This window comes from Epinephelus lanceolatus, chromosome 4, assembly GCF_041903045.1.
Source record: "Epinephelus lanceolatus isolate andai-2023 chromosome 4, ASM4190304v1, whole genome shotgun sequence".
NCBI lineage: Eukaryota > Metazoa > Chordata > Actinopteri > Perciformes > Serranidae > Epinephelus > Epinephelus lanceolatus.
Window position 1 is genome coordinate 44245409 of NC_135737.1, and position 17406 is coordinate 44262814.

The 17406-nt window shown below is 41.1% G+C and overlaps 4 protein-coding genes across 4 annotated transcripts; 2 read left to right on the forward strand and 2 right to left on the reverse strand.

Annotated features, from left to right (window-relative positions):
- Positions 1–72: 72 nt before the first annotated feature.
- On the reverse strand, positions 73–1224 carry LOC117250855 (gem-associated protein 4-like). Its single transcript, XM_033616819.2, has 2 exons — positions 1109–1224; positions 73–726 (listed from the first exon to the last, which is right to left on the reverse strand). Exons 1-2 carry the CDS (start codon positions 1190–1192, stop codon positions 505–507), a joined length of 306 nt encoding a protein of 101 aa, XP_033472710.1. The 5' UTR covers positions 1193–1224; the 3' UTR covers positions 73–504.
- Positions 1225–4409: 3185 nt separating this feature from the next.
- LOC144462764 (TLC domain-containing protein 3A-like) lies at positions 4410–8547 on the forward strand. Its single transcript, XM_078167344.1, has 5 exons — positions 4410–4632; positions 5156–5239; positions 5868–6087; positions 6182–6277; positions 6843–8547. Exons 1-5 carry the CDS (start codon positions 4511–4513, stop codon positions 7137–7139), a joined length of 819 nt encoding a protein of 272 aa, XP_078023470.1. The 5' UTR covers positions 4410–4510; the 3' UTR covers positions 7140–8547.
- An 876-nt stretch (positions 8548–9423) lies between these two features.
- Positions 9424–10722, reverse strand: LOC144462765 (gem-associated protein 4-like). The gene is made up of 2 exons (XM_078167345.1): positions 10606–10722; positions 9424–10223 (listed from the first exon to the last, which is right to left on the reverse strand). Exons 1-2 carry the CDS (start codon positions 10687–10689, stop codon positions 10002–10004), a joined length of 306 nt encoding a protein of 101 aa, XP_078023471.1. The 5' UTR covers positions 10690–10722; the 3' UTR covers positions 9424–10001.
- Positions 10723–13870: 3148 nt separating this feature from the next.
- Positions 13871–16954, forward strand: LOC117259335 (TLC domain-containing protein 3A-like). Its single transcript, XM_033630615.2, has 5 exons — positions 13871–14093; positions 14617–14700; positions 15332–15551; positions 15646–15741; positions 16307–16954. Exons 1-5 carry the CDS (start codon positions 13972–13974, stop codon positions 16601–16603), a joined length of 819 nt encoding a protein of 272 aa, XP_033486506.2. The 5' UTR covers positions 13871–13971; the 3' UTR covers positions 16604–16954.
- Positions 16955–17406: the final 452 nt, after the last annotated feature.

The following is a 17406-nucleotide window of genomic DNA, read 5'->3' on the forward strand; positions in this document are numbered from 1 at the left end:
TATCCTTATTTTATCAGTAAATTAGCTTTATATCTACAGAGAAAATTTGAGCATTTGAGAACTAAATCTCTTAAGTGAATACAGATCAAAAAATCAGTGTGTCTTAATCAAGCGTCGACCTCTGAGACTGAAAAATGAAGCCAAACATAAGTGCCAAAAACTGAAGTTCACTGAACGGCCACTTGAGGCTGGCTCCAAAACAGACTCAACCCCTGTGTTAGAATGTCCAACTTTACAGCAGAAATAAGGCCCAAAGTTACGTCTATTTATGGGCGGGGCCTCTTAAGTGACAGGCTGTCTGCCGATTGTGTCCTCAACCTCTCAGTGAGATCCACCCCTCACTCCTCCACAGCTCCAGCCTCTCACCCAAATATGTTCACTTCTGGCTCCAAAAAACCAAGATGGCGACCACCAAAATGCAGAACTCAAGGTTTCAAAATGGCTGTCTACAAACCAGTGTGTGACATCACGGTAGCTACGTCATTATTTATACAGTCTACAGTCTCAAGCAGCAGACGACACAAGCTGAGCGATCTTCTGCTGCAGGGCGGCCTTCATCTCCTGGTTCTCCAGGTTGTCTGTGATGGTGGAGAAGAAGTGACGGGTGTTGTCGCTCTCCAGCGCGCTGCTGCTGTGTGGGAAAGTGGCCATGATGGCCTCATAGTGGCTGAGGATCTCCAGACTGGACAGGAACAAGGGTTCACTCTGGCCTCCTGGCATCATCACCTGGAGAAGGACATTAAACGGCTGAGACTTTCATCTAGGTTTACGAGTATTAACACATTTTGTTTTAATATATTGCCATCAAAATATCATCTACTGGCATCTTACATCTAAAATACTGGTATTTTGTCTTTCAATAACTCAGCACTCTGCTATGTGAAGAACAACACTTGACAAGTTGCACTTTTTTTGTTGTCTGTGGTTACACATATAACCCTAGCTCCATCATCTTTAGCTCAGACATCTTTACCTGGAGTTTAATACAGATGCATTAATCAAGAACTGAAAACACACAAGTACGTCACTGGTTACTAAAAGTTAATTCGCACCTTCCAGCCAATCAGAGCCTAGACTTCTCAGTGGCCGTGGTTTTAATAATTCATACCTGGATGTGCTGAACGTGGCAGAAGAGCTGGCTGAGCACAAACAGGACCTCTTGGCTGGGAACTGTCTCCACCTCGTCCTCCATTTGAGACTCTTTGGATATCAGAGGACAGCCTTCTGCTGGTTGAATGTCTTTGGACGTTTTAAGAGCTTTAACTGAAGTGCAGGCAGCAGAAGAGGAGGATGAACCATCATGGAAGGACAAACCCCTGCACTGAAGAAGTGGCCGACATTGAGAAAGACAGCACAGAGGCACTAATCATGGCAGCACAGGAACAGGCACTTAGTACAAGATCAATAGAAGCAGGGGTCGACCACAGCAGGTAGGAAGAGCGTACATGGGACGCCATAATCAAGTGGCTGGCATAGTGTACAGGAACATCTGCACTGAGATTATATATATATATATATATATATATATACTGTACATATCAATTAATTTACCTTTATTTTACCTTTATATCTACTGCATGTTACTAGCTATTATTTGGATTGAACAGAGGTTACTTGGGGTCAACCATCGCCATTGGTTCAAAGCGCCTCTCTGCCAACCAATTATAATCCTCTTAGGGTGACCATATTTTGATTTCCAAAAAAGAGGACACTCGCCCGGCCACGACATAGCCTACTTAAATGAAACTCGCAGTTTACTCAAAGATGCCTTATCATTTTAATATATTTAAAGTTTATATGTATGGATAGAAAATTAGTTATATTACAAAATAATATCTCTCAAAGACAGAAATTCAGATAGGCCCCAATAGATAGGGGACACATAAACACACACACACTAGAGTGTGGCTACCCGATCCGAGCCCCATGGGTCCCGACAGGTCGGGCCGGGTTCGGTCAAAAATGTATAAATTGTTTTCGGGCTCGGGTCAGATTCGGTCAGCTTTCAGTGAAAATGTAGTGTAAAAATAAATAAAATCCTATTGTCTGTCCTGTTTATTGCTTGGGCACTGTTATTTACGTGACAACACCTGAACATAACACACACACACACACACACACACACACAGCTGTTTGTTTCTACCTCTCTCCTCACTAGAAGTCTCGGACCTCCAGCCGCCCGCCTCCGCCTTGATTAAACGCTGAAAATTAAATAAAAGAGGGAGACAGGTTTTTCCTATTTTACCTTATTTTGTTGCTCCCATCTCAAACATGGAGGTCTCCCTCTCAGCGGAGCACCCACGGTGCATATGGCAAGCCGTTTTAACATTTAATCACTAAGTCTGACTATCCGGAATTACCATTATAGATATCTATAACGTCATTTTGACTAGTAGTAATGTCATTGTGACTAGTATGAATTTTAATTTAAGATATCTGTAACGTCATTCTGACTAGTCAAAACTGAATTACATGGTAACTCTAAATTGTCCGTAGGTGTGAATGTGAGCGTGAATGGTTGTCTGTCTCTATGTGTCAGCCCTGTGATAGTCTGGTGACCTGTCCAGGGTGTACCCTGCCTCTCACCCGATGTCAGCTGGGATAGGCTACAGCCCCCCCGCGACCCTCAAGAGGATGAAGCGGTTAGAAGATGAATGAATGAATGAAAACTGAATTACAGATATCTGTAACATCATTTTGACTAGTCAAAACTGAATGACAGATATCTACAACGTCATTTTGACTAGTCATTATTCAGTTGCGGATATCTACAACGTCATTTTGACTAGTCATAATTCAGTTACAGATATCTACAATGTCATTCTGACTAGTCATAAATCAGTTGCGGATATCTACAACGTCATTTTGACTAGTTATAATTCAGTTGCGGATATCTACAACGTCATTTTGACTAGTCATAATTCAGTTACGGATATCTACAACGTCATTTTGACTAGTCATTATTCAGTTGTGGATATCTACAAGGTCATTTTGACTAGTCATAATTCAGTTGCGGATATCTACAACGTCATTTTGACTAGTCATAATTCAGTTACAAATATCTACAATGTCATTTTGACTAGTCATTATTCAGTTGTGGATATCTACAACGTCATTTTGACTAGTTATAATTCAGTTGCGGATATCTACAACGTCATTTTGACTAGTCATTATTCAGTTACGGATATCTACAACGTCATTTTGACTAGTCATTATTCAGTTGTGGATATCTACAAGGTCATTTTGACTAGTCATAATTCAGTTGCGGATATCTACAACGTCATTTTGACTAGTCATAATTCAGTTACAAATATCTACAACGTCATTTTGACTAGTCATAATTCAGTTGCGGATATCTACAACGTCATTTTGACTAGTCATTATTCAGTTGTGGATATCTACAAGGTCATTTTGACTAGTCATAATTCAGTTGCGGATATCTACAACGTCATTTTGACTAGTCATAATTCAGTTACGAATATCTACAATGTCATTTTGACTAGTCATAATTCAGTTGCGGATATCTACAAGGTCATTTTGACTAGTCATTATTCAGTTGCGGATATCTACAACTTCATTTTGACTAGTCATAATTCAGTTGCGGATATCTACAACTTCATTTTGACTAGTCATAATTCAGTTGCGGATATCTACAACGTCATTTTGACTAGTCATAATTCAGTTGCGGATATCTACAACTTCATTTTGACTAGTCATAATTCAGTTGCGGATATCTACAACGTCATTTTGACTAGTCATAATTCAGTTACAGATATCTACAACGTCATTTTGACTAGTCATAATTCAGTTACAGATATCTACAATGTCATTTTGACTAGTCATAATTCGAATTCAAGATATCTAGAAAGGACCATGTAGATATCTTCAACTGATGATAATTAAAGATATCTTGAACTTGAATTATGACTAGTCAAAATTAAATTGTAGATATCTCAAACTGAAATTACAGATATCCACAATTCAGTTGCAGATATCCGCAACTACATTGTAGGTATCTATAATGACAAACCCCATACACATGAATGGCAAAAATAGTTTGAATCTTACTAGTCAAAACTGAATTACAGATATCTGTAATTAGAGTTTTGACTAGGAAAAATTATGTTGCAGATATCAGTAATGAATATCCAGTCTAGCGATTAAATGTTAAAACGGCTTGCCATAGGCGCACGCCCGGCTTGTTAAATAGCCTGTAACCATGACAACTGTGTGACACAAACTCAGTGCTTTAGTCATTAAATAATGGGCTCGGTTCGGTTTCGGACATAACACAGAATGACTGTCGGGTTTGGACAGAAATATGCGGCCGTGCCGCACTCTAACACACACACAAGGAAAACCGGACATTATCATCAGTTTATAAACACCCCCCGGACAGGACGTCAAAAGTGGACATGTCCGGGCAAAAGAGGACGTTTGGTCAACCTATTTATCGATCCAGACCTGATGATCAGGGCGGTGTAGCGGCCACAGAAAGAGGAAGAGGATCATGTTTACCGCCTTGGTCTGTGGAGCTGTGGTGTTTCCAGGACTTTTCTACAGCTTCAGAAAAATACTGACACATACTTTCACACAGTGGAGTGAAGCAGACGTGGTTTCTGTCAGCGAGAGGTCAGCAGCACCGACACGAGCCGAGTCATTCACGTCACCAAACTCCTTTAAGAAATGCGTCAATTTAATATTGTCTGATTGATCTGTCCATTTAAATGCGTTGTTTAGATTTACTTAGTAATTAGTAGTGGTTTATATAAAGAGACGGTACATTCGGCACTAATAAAACGAACCAAGGGCTCGTTTTAGTAAAGTTTCTGTAAGAGTCCTCATTCACTTACATTACGGTACATAGGCTGCACATTGGAGACGCTGTTATGAGCCGTAAGAAAAGTTTGAATTTCACTCGATTATTCGGTCATATGTGTGTGATATCTTAGCCGAAGACACCAAAATATACCTCTTAGAGAGTTACGTTTATAAATAATATTTTATGATGTATGTATCGGTTGCGATAAGCAAAACACTATAAATTATAATATATTCCAATTGAGTTTCGTGTGGTCTCTTTTGCTGGTTTTAATTCATTTAATTGTTTGTTTTTGTGCATATTGGTAATTTTCTTCTGACTCTGTTTCTTCAGTCTGGTCTCTGCCATTCATGCATCTTTGGCCACTGCAGCTGGAGTCATAGTGGTGACGTCCTGCAGGGATGTCATGACTGACAGGTAGGAGAATCACATGAACTTTGTAAGTAAATTTAACTAAGATATTTAAGTATTTATCACTAAGAATAAGTCTTCACCCAGCTAACTAACACTAGCGAAATAAATCCTACTTGACTTGAGTGCAGCATTTGACACCATCAAATACTCCATCCTTCTCTCCCGCCTTGAAACAGCTCTCAACACCACCTGCACTGCACCTCTCCTGGCTCAGATCCTACCTCTCTTTCATCGGCATAAACTGCAAATCCCCCACTGCTCCCCTCTCTCAAGGTGTTCCCCAAGGTTCAGTTCTTGGCCCCTTTCTCTTCATCCCTTCTCCATTGCTGCTCCCATCCTCTGGAGCTCACTCCCTAAATACATCAGAGACTCCCCCTTCATTCGCCACCTTCAAGAAATCCCTCAAAACACACCTCTGCATTGTTTCCCTTCTTGCAGATTATTTCATTTTTGTTTTTTCTCTGTTTTGTTTTGTTGCTCTTGTTCTGCGTAAAGTGTCTTTGAGTATCCAGGAAAGCGCCATATAAATCCAGTGTATTATTGTTAAATCAGTGAATCTAAAGCTTTTGTGACAAAACAACATGTTTGCACATTAATTAACTCAGTGAAATGCTCCCTGTCTCACCGACAGTCACTGGCTGGTCAATGGGTTTGTCATGTTCGGAGCTCCCTACATGGCCTACGACATCTACGCCATGTATCTGAGCCACTACCACACTCAGAGGGTCAGAGGTCACACCAGTTCATACAGCGCCCACTCTCTTCAGACAGTGAAGGCGTTCCTCCGTAAGGACTGCATGTTTGTCCTCCATCATCTGACGCTGCTTCTCGTCTTCCTGCCCATCGCTCTGGTGAGTACGGAGAGGAGTCACTGTGGGTTTGGTGTGAACACGCATGTATGTAGGGTCTGACTGAGCCTGACTGTGCGGTGTGTCTGATCTGCAGTTCTTCAGACGGGGACTGGGGGACTTCTTCATCGGCTGCCTGTTCACCACAGAGTTCAGCACGCCTTTCGTCTCTATAGGAATGATCCTCATCCAGGTAAACTACACGTACAGCTTCGATATCCTTAAATCAGGCCTTTGAGAGAGGACGAGGTTTACAACCATAAAACTGTTCCACAGCCACTAGTGACGTGGATGTTGGGATATTTAAAGATCTGAGTCTATTTCAGTGCCCAGTGTCAGGGACAGTGTTTCACACTTACATTAAGATGTCACTTCCTGTGGGCACGGCGCCCATCAGTGACTCAACACTAGTAATCTGGCAGCTGTGGGAGGTGGAGAAGGAGAAAGTAGAGCGAGTCAAAGGTTCAAAGTCTTGTTCTCCTGTCCACATGTCGAAGTGGGCGAAACCCTGATCCCCAAATTACTCCCAGTGGTGACATCAGCACACAGCTCTGCCGTCAAGCCGACCAGCCACTGGTATTTAAATAAGAGGCTCATTGTGAAGTGTGTTGGATAAAAGTCCAATTTAAAACCTCCTTAATCTTCAGACTCAGTTTCAGTTTTGTTACTTAGAACAGTTTGTTGGATTTCTCCTTCCTCCGTCATCTTGTTCACAGTCTCTCTTTTTCTTCACCCTGACATGTGCCTCTCACACCCAGCTGGGCCTCGACAACACCAGGCTGCACAGAATCAACGGCATCATCGTCCTGTTGAGTTTCTTCACCTGTCGGATCCTGATCTTCCCCTTCATGTACTGGATGTACGGACGGCAGTTTGGGATTCCTCTGCACCGAGTGGCCTTCCACCTGCCTCTGCAGTGCAACGTGGGTAATCTGGTGATCCTGGCTCCGCAGATCTACTGGTTCAACCTGCTGCTGAGGAAAGCGAACAGAGTCTACCTGCGACAGAGGAGAGGGAATGGAGACGGAGACAAAGACAGGCCGAAGACGGACTGAGGAGTCCAAACTGTTGAGGAAATAATCTGGTTTTACACTGAGGATGAATGTATGAGAGTATTATGGCCACTGTGACGGGAAAAAACATCACAGTGTTTGAGAATAAGTAATTATATGGGGAAAAAGAATCCTAATATATTCAGAATAAAGTTGAATTTTATGAAAAACACTGGTTAAATGTCAGTGAAGATCCTCGGTACTCTCAAGTGCTATATCGTAGGCAACTCAAGCACGTCCAGCTTAGAGCTTAGATCGAGCCCAAAAAAGTAGTTGATTTCATAGCCTAGGTCTGTTATGAGGAGCCCGACCCGTCTGAGCCCGAGGATAGTGGCGGGAATTTACGACGGGTTGGGCTCCTCATAACAGACCTAGGCTATGGAACCAACTAATTTTTTGGGCTCGATCTAAGCTCTAAGCTGGACGTGCTTGTCGGGTCGGGCTCGGGCAGAGAATCTAAGCTCTAGTCCAGCTGCCAACGATAGAGCATTTAAGATTATTAAAGTTAAACTACTTTGAGTATTTAAAAAAAAAAAACTGAGTCATTATACAAGAGTCAAGTATTTTTCTCTCTTCTTGGCTTTTTTGTTAAAATATTGTTTTTTATTGGGAGTTTTTTTTTTGTGGTCATAAATTTAAATATTTTTTGCTACCAATTATGATTTCCCCTCAAATATTATGACTTTTCTTTGTGTGACTTTTTCAACTTTTTCCCCTTAAAAAATTACATATATAGAAACCTTTTTTTTTCCTCGATATTTGACTTTTCACCGACAAACATTTAACTTCATATTCAGATTATTGTGACTGTTATATCCCAAAATATTTAGACTTTTCTTCAGATTTTTGACTGTATTCTCAGAATCTAAGATACTTTCTCCTGACTGTGGTCCTAATATCTCATCATACAGAGACGTTCAGTGTTTGTTTTGCACTACATTATTATGAAGCTTTTTTTAAAAGGTGAAGTGTGTAAGACTTAGGAGGATTTGGTGGCGTCTAGCGGAGAATTACAGATTGCAACCAGCTAAAACTTCTCCTGGTTAGAATTCCTTCAGTGTTCATTGTTCAGGAGGTTTTTACCAGGAGCTGAATTATCCACAGAGGTCTCTTCTTCTCCAAAACAAACAGACCAGGTGATTTAAACCACCAGAAACACTGAATAAACCAGGTTCATGTTACAAATCAGTGAAACTTTGGTGCTGCATGCTTGGTGATTATACACTAAAGAACATCTTCCTTAAATCCTACACACTGCACCTTTAACTATACATTTTGTTTGTCCCCTGTTACAATGTCACAAAACTGTTTTAAATGTTGTGTTACAGCTGTTATAGTACATTGTTAAAGCTTTACTAAATGGTGCAATGCAGAGAATATTTTTGTACAAATAAAAAGTACTTAAAAATTACATGTTGATAATGTTCTGTAGAAAACATACTGTCTGAGTCACCGCATCCTGTTGATGAACCAGATGTTCGGCTTTGGTTTCAGAGTATAAATGAATATTACTGAGAAGGTCATTTGCTGTGAATTATACAACAGTTAGTTCCGGCCCTGCAATCTGATTGGTCGAGAGACAGTAAAACCGTGATGATATTGGAATACAACATCACAGTTATTTCACTGTGTATGTATCACTCCGCCTCACAGCTGATTGCAATCAACAATCAAATCAAAAGTGACGGTTAGTGTTAGTTAGGTCAGCAGTTGCGTTGTAGGCTAATTAATTCATCCACTGTCAAACAGCCAAAAATATGGATTTATTTACTAAAATAAGTTTTGAATTGAAGTATGAATGGTCATCAGAGGAAGATGAGGGAGAGGAGAAGCTGAATCCATCTGGGCACACATCCAGGTTTGTCAGTGTTTCATCAGCGGAGCTCAATGACTTGGAGAAAAGCAACATACTGTCAGATCAGAAGGCAGAGTCGGCTGTGCTTGTGAAGCGACAGTCCACCATGCAGTCACCAGAGACTTATTTCACCGGCTGCACAATTAATGGAAATGTGCAGATAAATGTGTATAAAGAGTAAGTGCCTGGCGCACCATGTCTGCGTTACATAGCAACGGTGACAGCGGAGTCCTGAGGGAACTATTTTTGTTGGCGGAAGACAAATAAAATGCTTAAATTATCTATTTTGTCCTCATTTTTCAACATTTCTTAATCAGCCTTGCTTATTTAACTGTTGAACTGCGGCCTCGTGCCTACGACCGAATCACAGCTGTGACGATATCACAGTACAACATCACTCCCTCTCGTGTGATATTGCTTAAATATCTGGCTTTTATTCACCCACCATTTTGTAATTACTTCTTTAAGTATCTTTATGCAGTCTATGACACTGACAACAGAAACAATATCCTTATTTTATCAGTAAATTAGCTTTATATCTACAGAGAAAATTTGAGCATTTGAGAACTAAATCTCTTAAGTGAATACAGATCAAAAAATCAGTGTGTCTTAATCAAGCGTCGACCTCTGAGACTGAAAAATGAAGCCAAACATAAGTGCCAAAAACTGAAGTTCACTGAATGGCCACTTGAGGCTGGCTCCAAAACAGACTCAACCCCTGTGTTAGAATGTCCAACTTTACAGCAGAAATAAGGCCCAAAGTTACGTCTATTTATGGGCGGGGCCTCTTAAGTGACAGGCTGTCTGCCGATTGTGTCCTCAACCTCTCAGTGAGATCCACCCCTCACTCCTCCACAGCTCCAGCCTCTCACCCAAATATGTTCACTTCTGGCTCCAAAAAACCAAGATGGCGACCACCAAAATGCAGAACTCAAGGTTTCAAAATGGCTGTCTACAAACCAGTGTGTGACATCACGGTAGCTACGTCATTATTTATACAGTCTACAGTCTCAAGCAGCAGACGACATAAGCTGAGCGATCTTCTGCTGCAGGGCGGCCTTCATCTCCTGGTTCTCCAGGTTGTCTGTGATGGTGGAGAAGAAGTGACGGGTGTTGTCGCTCTCCAGCGCGCTGCTGCTGTGTGGGAAAGTGGCCATGATGGCCTCATAGTGGCTGAGGATCTCCAGACTGGACAGGAACAAGGGTTCACTCTGGCCTCCTGGCATCATCACCTGGAGAAGGACATTAAACGGCTGAGACTTTCATCTAGGTTTACGAGTATTAACACATTTTGTTTTAATATATTGCCATCAAAATATCATCTACTGGCATCTTACATCTAAAATACTGGTATTTTGTCTTTCAATAACTCAGCACTCTGCTATGTGAAGAACAACACTTGACAAGTTGCACTTTTTTTGTTGTCTGTGGTTACACATATAACCCTAGCTCCATCATCTTTAGCTCAGACATCTTTACCTGGAGTTTAATACAGATGCATTAATCAAGAACTGAAAACACACAAGTACGTCACTGGTTACTAAAAGTTAATTCGCACCTTCCAGCCAATCAGAGCCTAGACTTCTCAGTGGCCGTGGTTTTAATAATTCATACCTGGATGTGCTGAACGTGGCAGAAGAGCTGGCTGAGCACAAACAGGACCTCTTGGCTGGGAACTGTCTCCACCTCGTCCTCCATTTGAGACTCTTTGGATATCAGAGGACAGCCTTCTGCTGGTTGAATGTCTTTGGACGTTTTAAGAGCTTTAACTGAAGTGCAGGCAGCAGAAGAGGAGGATGAACCATCATGGAAGGACAAACCCCTGCACTGAAGAAGTGGCCGACATTGAGAAAGACAGCACAGAGGCACTAATCATGGCAGCACAGGAACAGGCACTTAGTACAAGATCAATAGAAGCAGGGGTCGACCACAGCAGGTAGGAAGAGCGTACATGGGACGCCATAATCAAGTGGCTGGCATAGTGTACAGGAACATCTGCACTGAGATTATATATATATATATATATATATATATATATATATATACTGTACATATCAATTAATTTACCTTTATTTTACCTTTATATCTACTGCATGTTACTAGCTATTATTTGGATTGAACAGAGGTTACTTGGGGTCAACCATCGCCATTGGTTCAAAGCGCCTCTCTGCCAACCAATTATAATCCTCTTAGGGTGACCATATTTTGATTTCCAAAAAAGAGGACACTCGCCCGGCCACGACATAGCCTACTTAAATGAAACTCGCAGTTTACTCAAAGATGCCTTATCATTTTAATATATTTAAAGTTTATATGTATGGATAGAAAATTAGTTATATTACAAAATAATATCTCTCAAAGACAGAAATTCAGATAGGCCCCAATAGATAGGGGACACATAAACACACACACACTAGAGTGTGGCTACCCGATCCGAGCCCCATGGGTCCCGACAGGTCGGGCCGGGTTCGGTCAAAAATGTATAAATTGTTTTCGGGCTCGGGTCAGATTCGGTCAGCTTTCAGTGAAAATGTAGTGTAAAAATAAATAAAATCCTATTGTCTGTCCTGTTTATTGCTTGGGCACTGTTATTTACGTGACAACACCTGAACATAACACACACACACACACACACACACAGCTGTTTGTTTCTACCTCTCTCCTCACTAGAAGTCTCGGACCTCCAGCCGCCCGCCTCCGCCTTGATTAAACGCTGAAAATTAAATAAAAGAGGGAGACAGGTTTTTCCTATTTTACCTTATTTTGTTGCTCCCATCTCAAACATGGAGGTCTCCCTCTCAGCGGAGCACCCACGGTGCATATGGCAAGCCGTTTTAACATTTAATCACTAAGTCTGACTATCCGGAATTACCATTATAGATATCTATAACGTCATTTTGACTAGTAGTAATGTCATTGTGACTAGTATGAATTTTAATTTAAGATATCTGTAACGTCATTCTGACTAGTCAAAACTGAATTACATGGTAACTCTAAATTGTCCGTAGGTGTGAATGTGAGCGTGAATGGTTGTCTGTCTCTATGTGTCAGCCCTGTGATAGTCTGGTGACCTGTCCAGGGTGAACCCTGCCTCTCACCCGATGTCAGCTGGGATAGGCTACAGCCCCCCCGCGACCCTCAAGAGGATGAAGCGGTTAGAAGATGAATGAATGAATGAAAACTGAATTACAGATATCTGTAACATCATTTTGACTAGTCAAAACTGAATGACAGATATCTACAACGTCATTTTGACTAGTCATTATTCAGTTGCGGATATCTACAACGTCATTTTGACTAGTCATAATTCAGTTACAGATATCTACAATGTCATTCTGACTAGTCATTATTCAGTTGCGGATATCTACAACGTCATTTTGACTAGTTATAATTCAGTTGCGGATATCTACAACGTCATTTTGACTAGTCATAATTCAGTTACAGATATCTACAATGTCATTTTGACTAGTCATAAATCAGTTGCGGATATCTACAACGTCATTTTGACTAGTTATAATTCAGTTGCGGATATCTACAACGTCATTTTGACTAGTCATTATTCAGTTACGGATATCTACAACGTCATTTTGACTAGTCATTATTCAGTTGTGGATATCTACAAGGTCATTTTGACTAGTCATAATTCAGTTGCGGATATCTACAACGTCATTTTGACTAGTCATAATTCAGTTACAAATATCTACAACGTCATTTTGACTAGTCATAATTCAGTTGCGGATATCTACAACGTCATTTTGACTAGTCATTATTCAGTTGTGGATATCTACAAGGTCATTTTGACTAGTCATAATTCAGTTGCGGATATCTACAACGTCATTTTGACTAGTCATAATTCAGTTACGAATATCTACAATGTCATTTTGACTAGTCATAATTCAGTTGCGGATATCTACAAGGTCATTTTGACTAGTCATTATTCAGTTGCGGATATCTACAACTTCATTTTGACTAGTCATAATTCAGTTGCGGATATCTACAACTTCATTTTGACTAGTCATAATTCAGTTGCGGATATCTACAAGGTCATTTTGACTAGTCATAATTCAGTTGCGGATATCTACAACTTCATTTTGACTAGTCATAATTCAGTTGCGGATATCTACAACGTCATTTTGACTAGTCATAATTCAGTTGCGGATATCTACAACTTCATTTTGACTAGTCATAATTCAGTTGCGGATATCTACAACGTCATTTTGACTAGTCATAATTCAGTTACAGATATCTACAACGTCATTTTGACTAGTCATAATTCAGTTACAGATATCTACAATGTCATTTTGACTAGTCATAATTCGAATTCAAGATATCTAGAAAGGACCATGTAGATATCTTCAACTGATGATAATTAAAGATATCTTGAACTTGAATTATGACTAGTCAAAATTAAATTGTAGATATCTCAAACTGAAATTACAGATATCCACAATTCAGTTGCAGATATCCGCAACTACATTGTAGGTATCTATAATGACAAACCCCATACACATGAATGGCAAAAATAGTTTGAATCTTACTAGTCAAAACTGAATTACAGATATCTGTAATTAGAGTTTTGACTAGGAAAAATTATGTTGCAGATATCAGTAATGAATATCCAGTCTAGCGATTAAATGTTAAAACGGCTTGCCATAGGCGCACGCCCGGCTTGTTAAATAGCCTGTAACCATGACAACTGTGTGACACAAACTCAGTGCTTTAGTCATTAAATAATGGGCTCGGTTCGGTTTCGGACATAACACAGAATGACTGTCGGGTTTGGACAGAAATATGCGGCCGTGCCGCACTCTAACACACACACAAGGAAAACCGGACATTATCATCAGTTTATAAACACCCCCCGGACAGGACGTCAAAAGTGGACATGTCCGGGCAAAAGAGGACGTTTGGTCAACCTATTTATCGATCCAGACCTGATGATCAGGGCGGTGTAGCGGCCACAGAAAGAGGAAGAGGATCATGTTTACCGCCTTGGTCTGTGGAGCTGTGGTGTTTCCAGGACTTTTCTACAGCTTCAGAAAAATACTGACACATACTTTCACACAGTGGAGTGAAGCAGACGTGGTTTCTGTCAGCGAGAGGTCAGCAGCACCGACACGAGCCGAGTCATTCACGTCACCAAACTCCTTTAAGAAATGCGTCAATTTAATATTGTCTGATTGATCTGTCCATTTAAATGCGTTGTTTAGATTTACTTAGTAATTAGTAGTGGTTTATATAAAGAGACGGTACATTCGGCACTAATAAAACGAACCAAGGGCTCGTTTTAGTAAAGTTTCTGTAAGAGTCCTCATTCACTTACATTACGGTACATAGGCTGCACATTGGAGACGCTGTTATGAGCCGTAAGAAAAGTTTGAATTTCACTCGATTATTCGGTCATATGTGTGTGATATCTTAGCCGAAGACACCAAAATATACCTCTTAGAGAGTTACGTTTATAAATAATATTTTATGATGTATGTATCGGTTGCGATAAGCAAAACACTATAAATTATAATATATTCCAATTGAGTTTCGTGTGGTCTCTTTTGCTGGTTTTAATTCATTTAATTGTTTGTTTTTGTGCATATTGGTAATTTTCTTCTGACTCTGTTTCTTCAGTCTGGTCTCTGCCATTCATGCATCTTTGGCCACTGCAGCTGGAGTCATAGTGGTGACGTCCTGCAGGGATGTCATGACTGACAGGTAGGAGAATCACATGAACTTTGTAAGTAAATTTAACTAAGATATTTAAGTATTTATCACTAAGAATAAGTCTTCACCCAGCTAACTAACACTAGCGAAATAAATCCTACTTGACTTGAGTGCAGCATTTGACACCATCAAATACTCCATCCTTCTCTCCCGCCTTGAAACAGCTCTCAACACCACCTGCACTGCACCTCTCCTGGCTCAGATCCTACCTCTCTTTCATCGGCATAAACTGCAAATCCCCCACTGCTCCCCTCTCTCAAGGTGTTCCCCAAGGTTCAGTTCTTGGCCCCTTTCTCTTCATCCCTTCTCCATTGCTGCTCCCATCCTCTGGAGCTCACTCCCTAAATACATCAGAGACTCCCCCTTCATTCGCCACCTTCAAGAAATCCCTCAAAACACACCTCTGCATTGTTTCCCTTCTTGCAGATTATTTCATTTTTGTTTTTTCTCTGTTTTGTTTTGTTGCTCTTGTTCTGCGTAAAGTGTCTTTGAGTATCCAGGAAAGCGCCATATAAATCCAGTGTATTATTGTTAAATCAGTGAATCTAAAGCTTTTGTGACAAAACAACATGTTGTTTGCACATTAATTAACTCAGTGAAATGCTCCCTGTCTCACCGACAGTCACTGGCTGGTCAATGGGTTTGTCATGTTCGGAGCTCCCTACATGGCCTACGACATCTACGCCATGTATCTGAGCCACTACCACACTCAGAGGGTCAGAGGTCACACCAGTTCATACAGCGCCCACTCTCTTCAGACAGTGAAGGCGTTCCTCCGTAAGGACTGCATGTTTGTCCTCCATCATCTGACGCTGCTTCTCGTCTTCCTGCCCATCGCTCTGGTGAGTACGGAGAGGAGTCACTGTGGGTTTGGTGTGAACACGCATGTATGTAGGGTCTGACTGAGCCTGACTGTGCGGTGTGTCTGATCTGCAGTTCTTCAGACGGGGACTGGGGGACTTCTTCATCGGCTGCCTGTTCACCACAGAGTTCAGCACGCCTTTCGTCTCTATAGGAATGATCCTCATCCAGGTAAACTACACGTACAGCTTCGATATCCTTAAATCAGGCCTTTGAGAGAGGACGAGGTTTACAACCATAAAACTGTTCCACAGCCACTAGTGACGTGGATGTTGGGATATTTAAAGATCTGAGTCTATTTCAGTGCCCAGTGTCAGGGACAGTGTTTCACACTTACATTAAGATGTCACTTCCTGTGGGCACGGCGCCCATCAGTGACTCAACACTAGTAATCTGGCAGCTGTGGGAGGTGGAGAAGGAGAAAGTAGAGCGAGTCAAAGGTTCAAAGTCTTGTTCTCCTGTCCACATGTCGAAGTGGGCGAAACCCTGATCCCCAAATTACTCCCAGTGGTGACATCAGCACACAGCTCTGCCGTCAAGCCGACCAGCCACTGGTATTTAAATAAGAGGCTCATTGTGAAGTGTGTTGGATAAAAGTCCAATTTAAAACCTCCTTAATCTTCAGACTCAGTTTCAGTTTTGTTACTTAGAACAGTTTGTTGGATTTCTCCTTCCTCCGTCATCTTGTTCACAGTCTCTCTTTTTCTTCACCCTGACATGTGCCTCTCACACCCAGCTGGGCCTCGACAACACCAGGCTGCACAGAATCAACGGCATCATCGTCCTGTTGAGTTTCTTCACCTGTCGGATCCTGATCTTCCCCTTCATGTACTGGATGTACGGACGGCAGTTTGGGATTCCTCTGCACCGAGTGGCCTTCCACCTGCCTCTGCAGTGCAACGTGGGTAATCTGGTGATCCTGGCTCCGCAGATCTACTGGTTCAACCTGCTGCTGAGGAAAGCGAACAGAGTCTACCTGCGACAGAGGAGAGGGAATGGAGACGGAGACAAAGACAGGCCGAAGACGGACTGAGGAGTCCAAACTGTTGAGGAAATAATCTGGTTTTACACTGAGGATGAATGTATGAGAGTATTATGGCCACTGTGACGGGAAAAAACATCACAGTGTTTGAGAATAAGTAATTATATGGGGAAAAAGAATCCTAATATATTCAGAATAAAGTTGAATTTTATGAAAAACACTGGTTAAATGTCAGTGAAGATCCTCGGTACTCTCAAGTGCTATATCGTAGGCAACTCAAGCACGTCCAGCTTAGAGCTTAGATCGAGCCCAAAAAAGTAGTTGATTTCATAGCCTAGGTCTGTTATGAGGAGCCCGACCCGTCTGAGCCCGAGGATAGTGGCGGGAATTTACGACGGGTTGGGCTCCTCATAACAGACCTAGGCTATGGAACCAACTAATTTTTTGGGCTCGATCTAAGCTCTAAGCTGGACGTGCTTGTCGGGTCGGGCTCGGGCAGAGAATCTAAGCTCTAGTCCAGCTGCCAACGATAGAGCATTTAAGATTATTAAAGTTAAACTACTTTGAGTATTTAAAAAAAAAAAAACTGAGTCATTATACAAGAGTCAAGTATTCTTCTCTCTTCTTGGCTTTTTTGTTAAAATATTGTGTTTTTGGTTTTTTTTTATTTATTTTTTGGCCATAAATTTCAATATTTTTTGTTACCAATTATGATTTCCCCTCAAATATTATGACTTTTCTTTGTGTGACTTTTTCAACTTTTCCCCCTTAAAAAATTACATATATAGAAACCTTTTTTTTTTTACTCGATATTTGACTTTTCACCGACAAACATTTAACTTCATATTCAGATT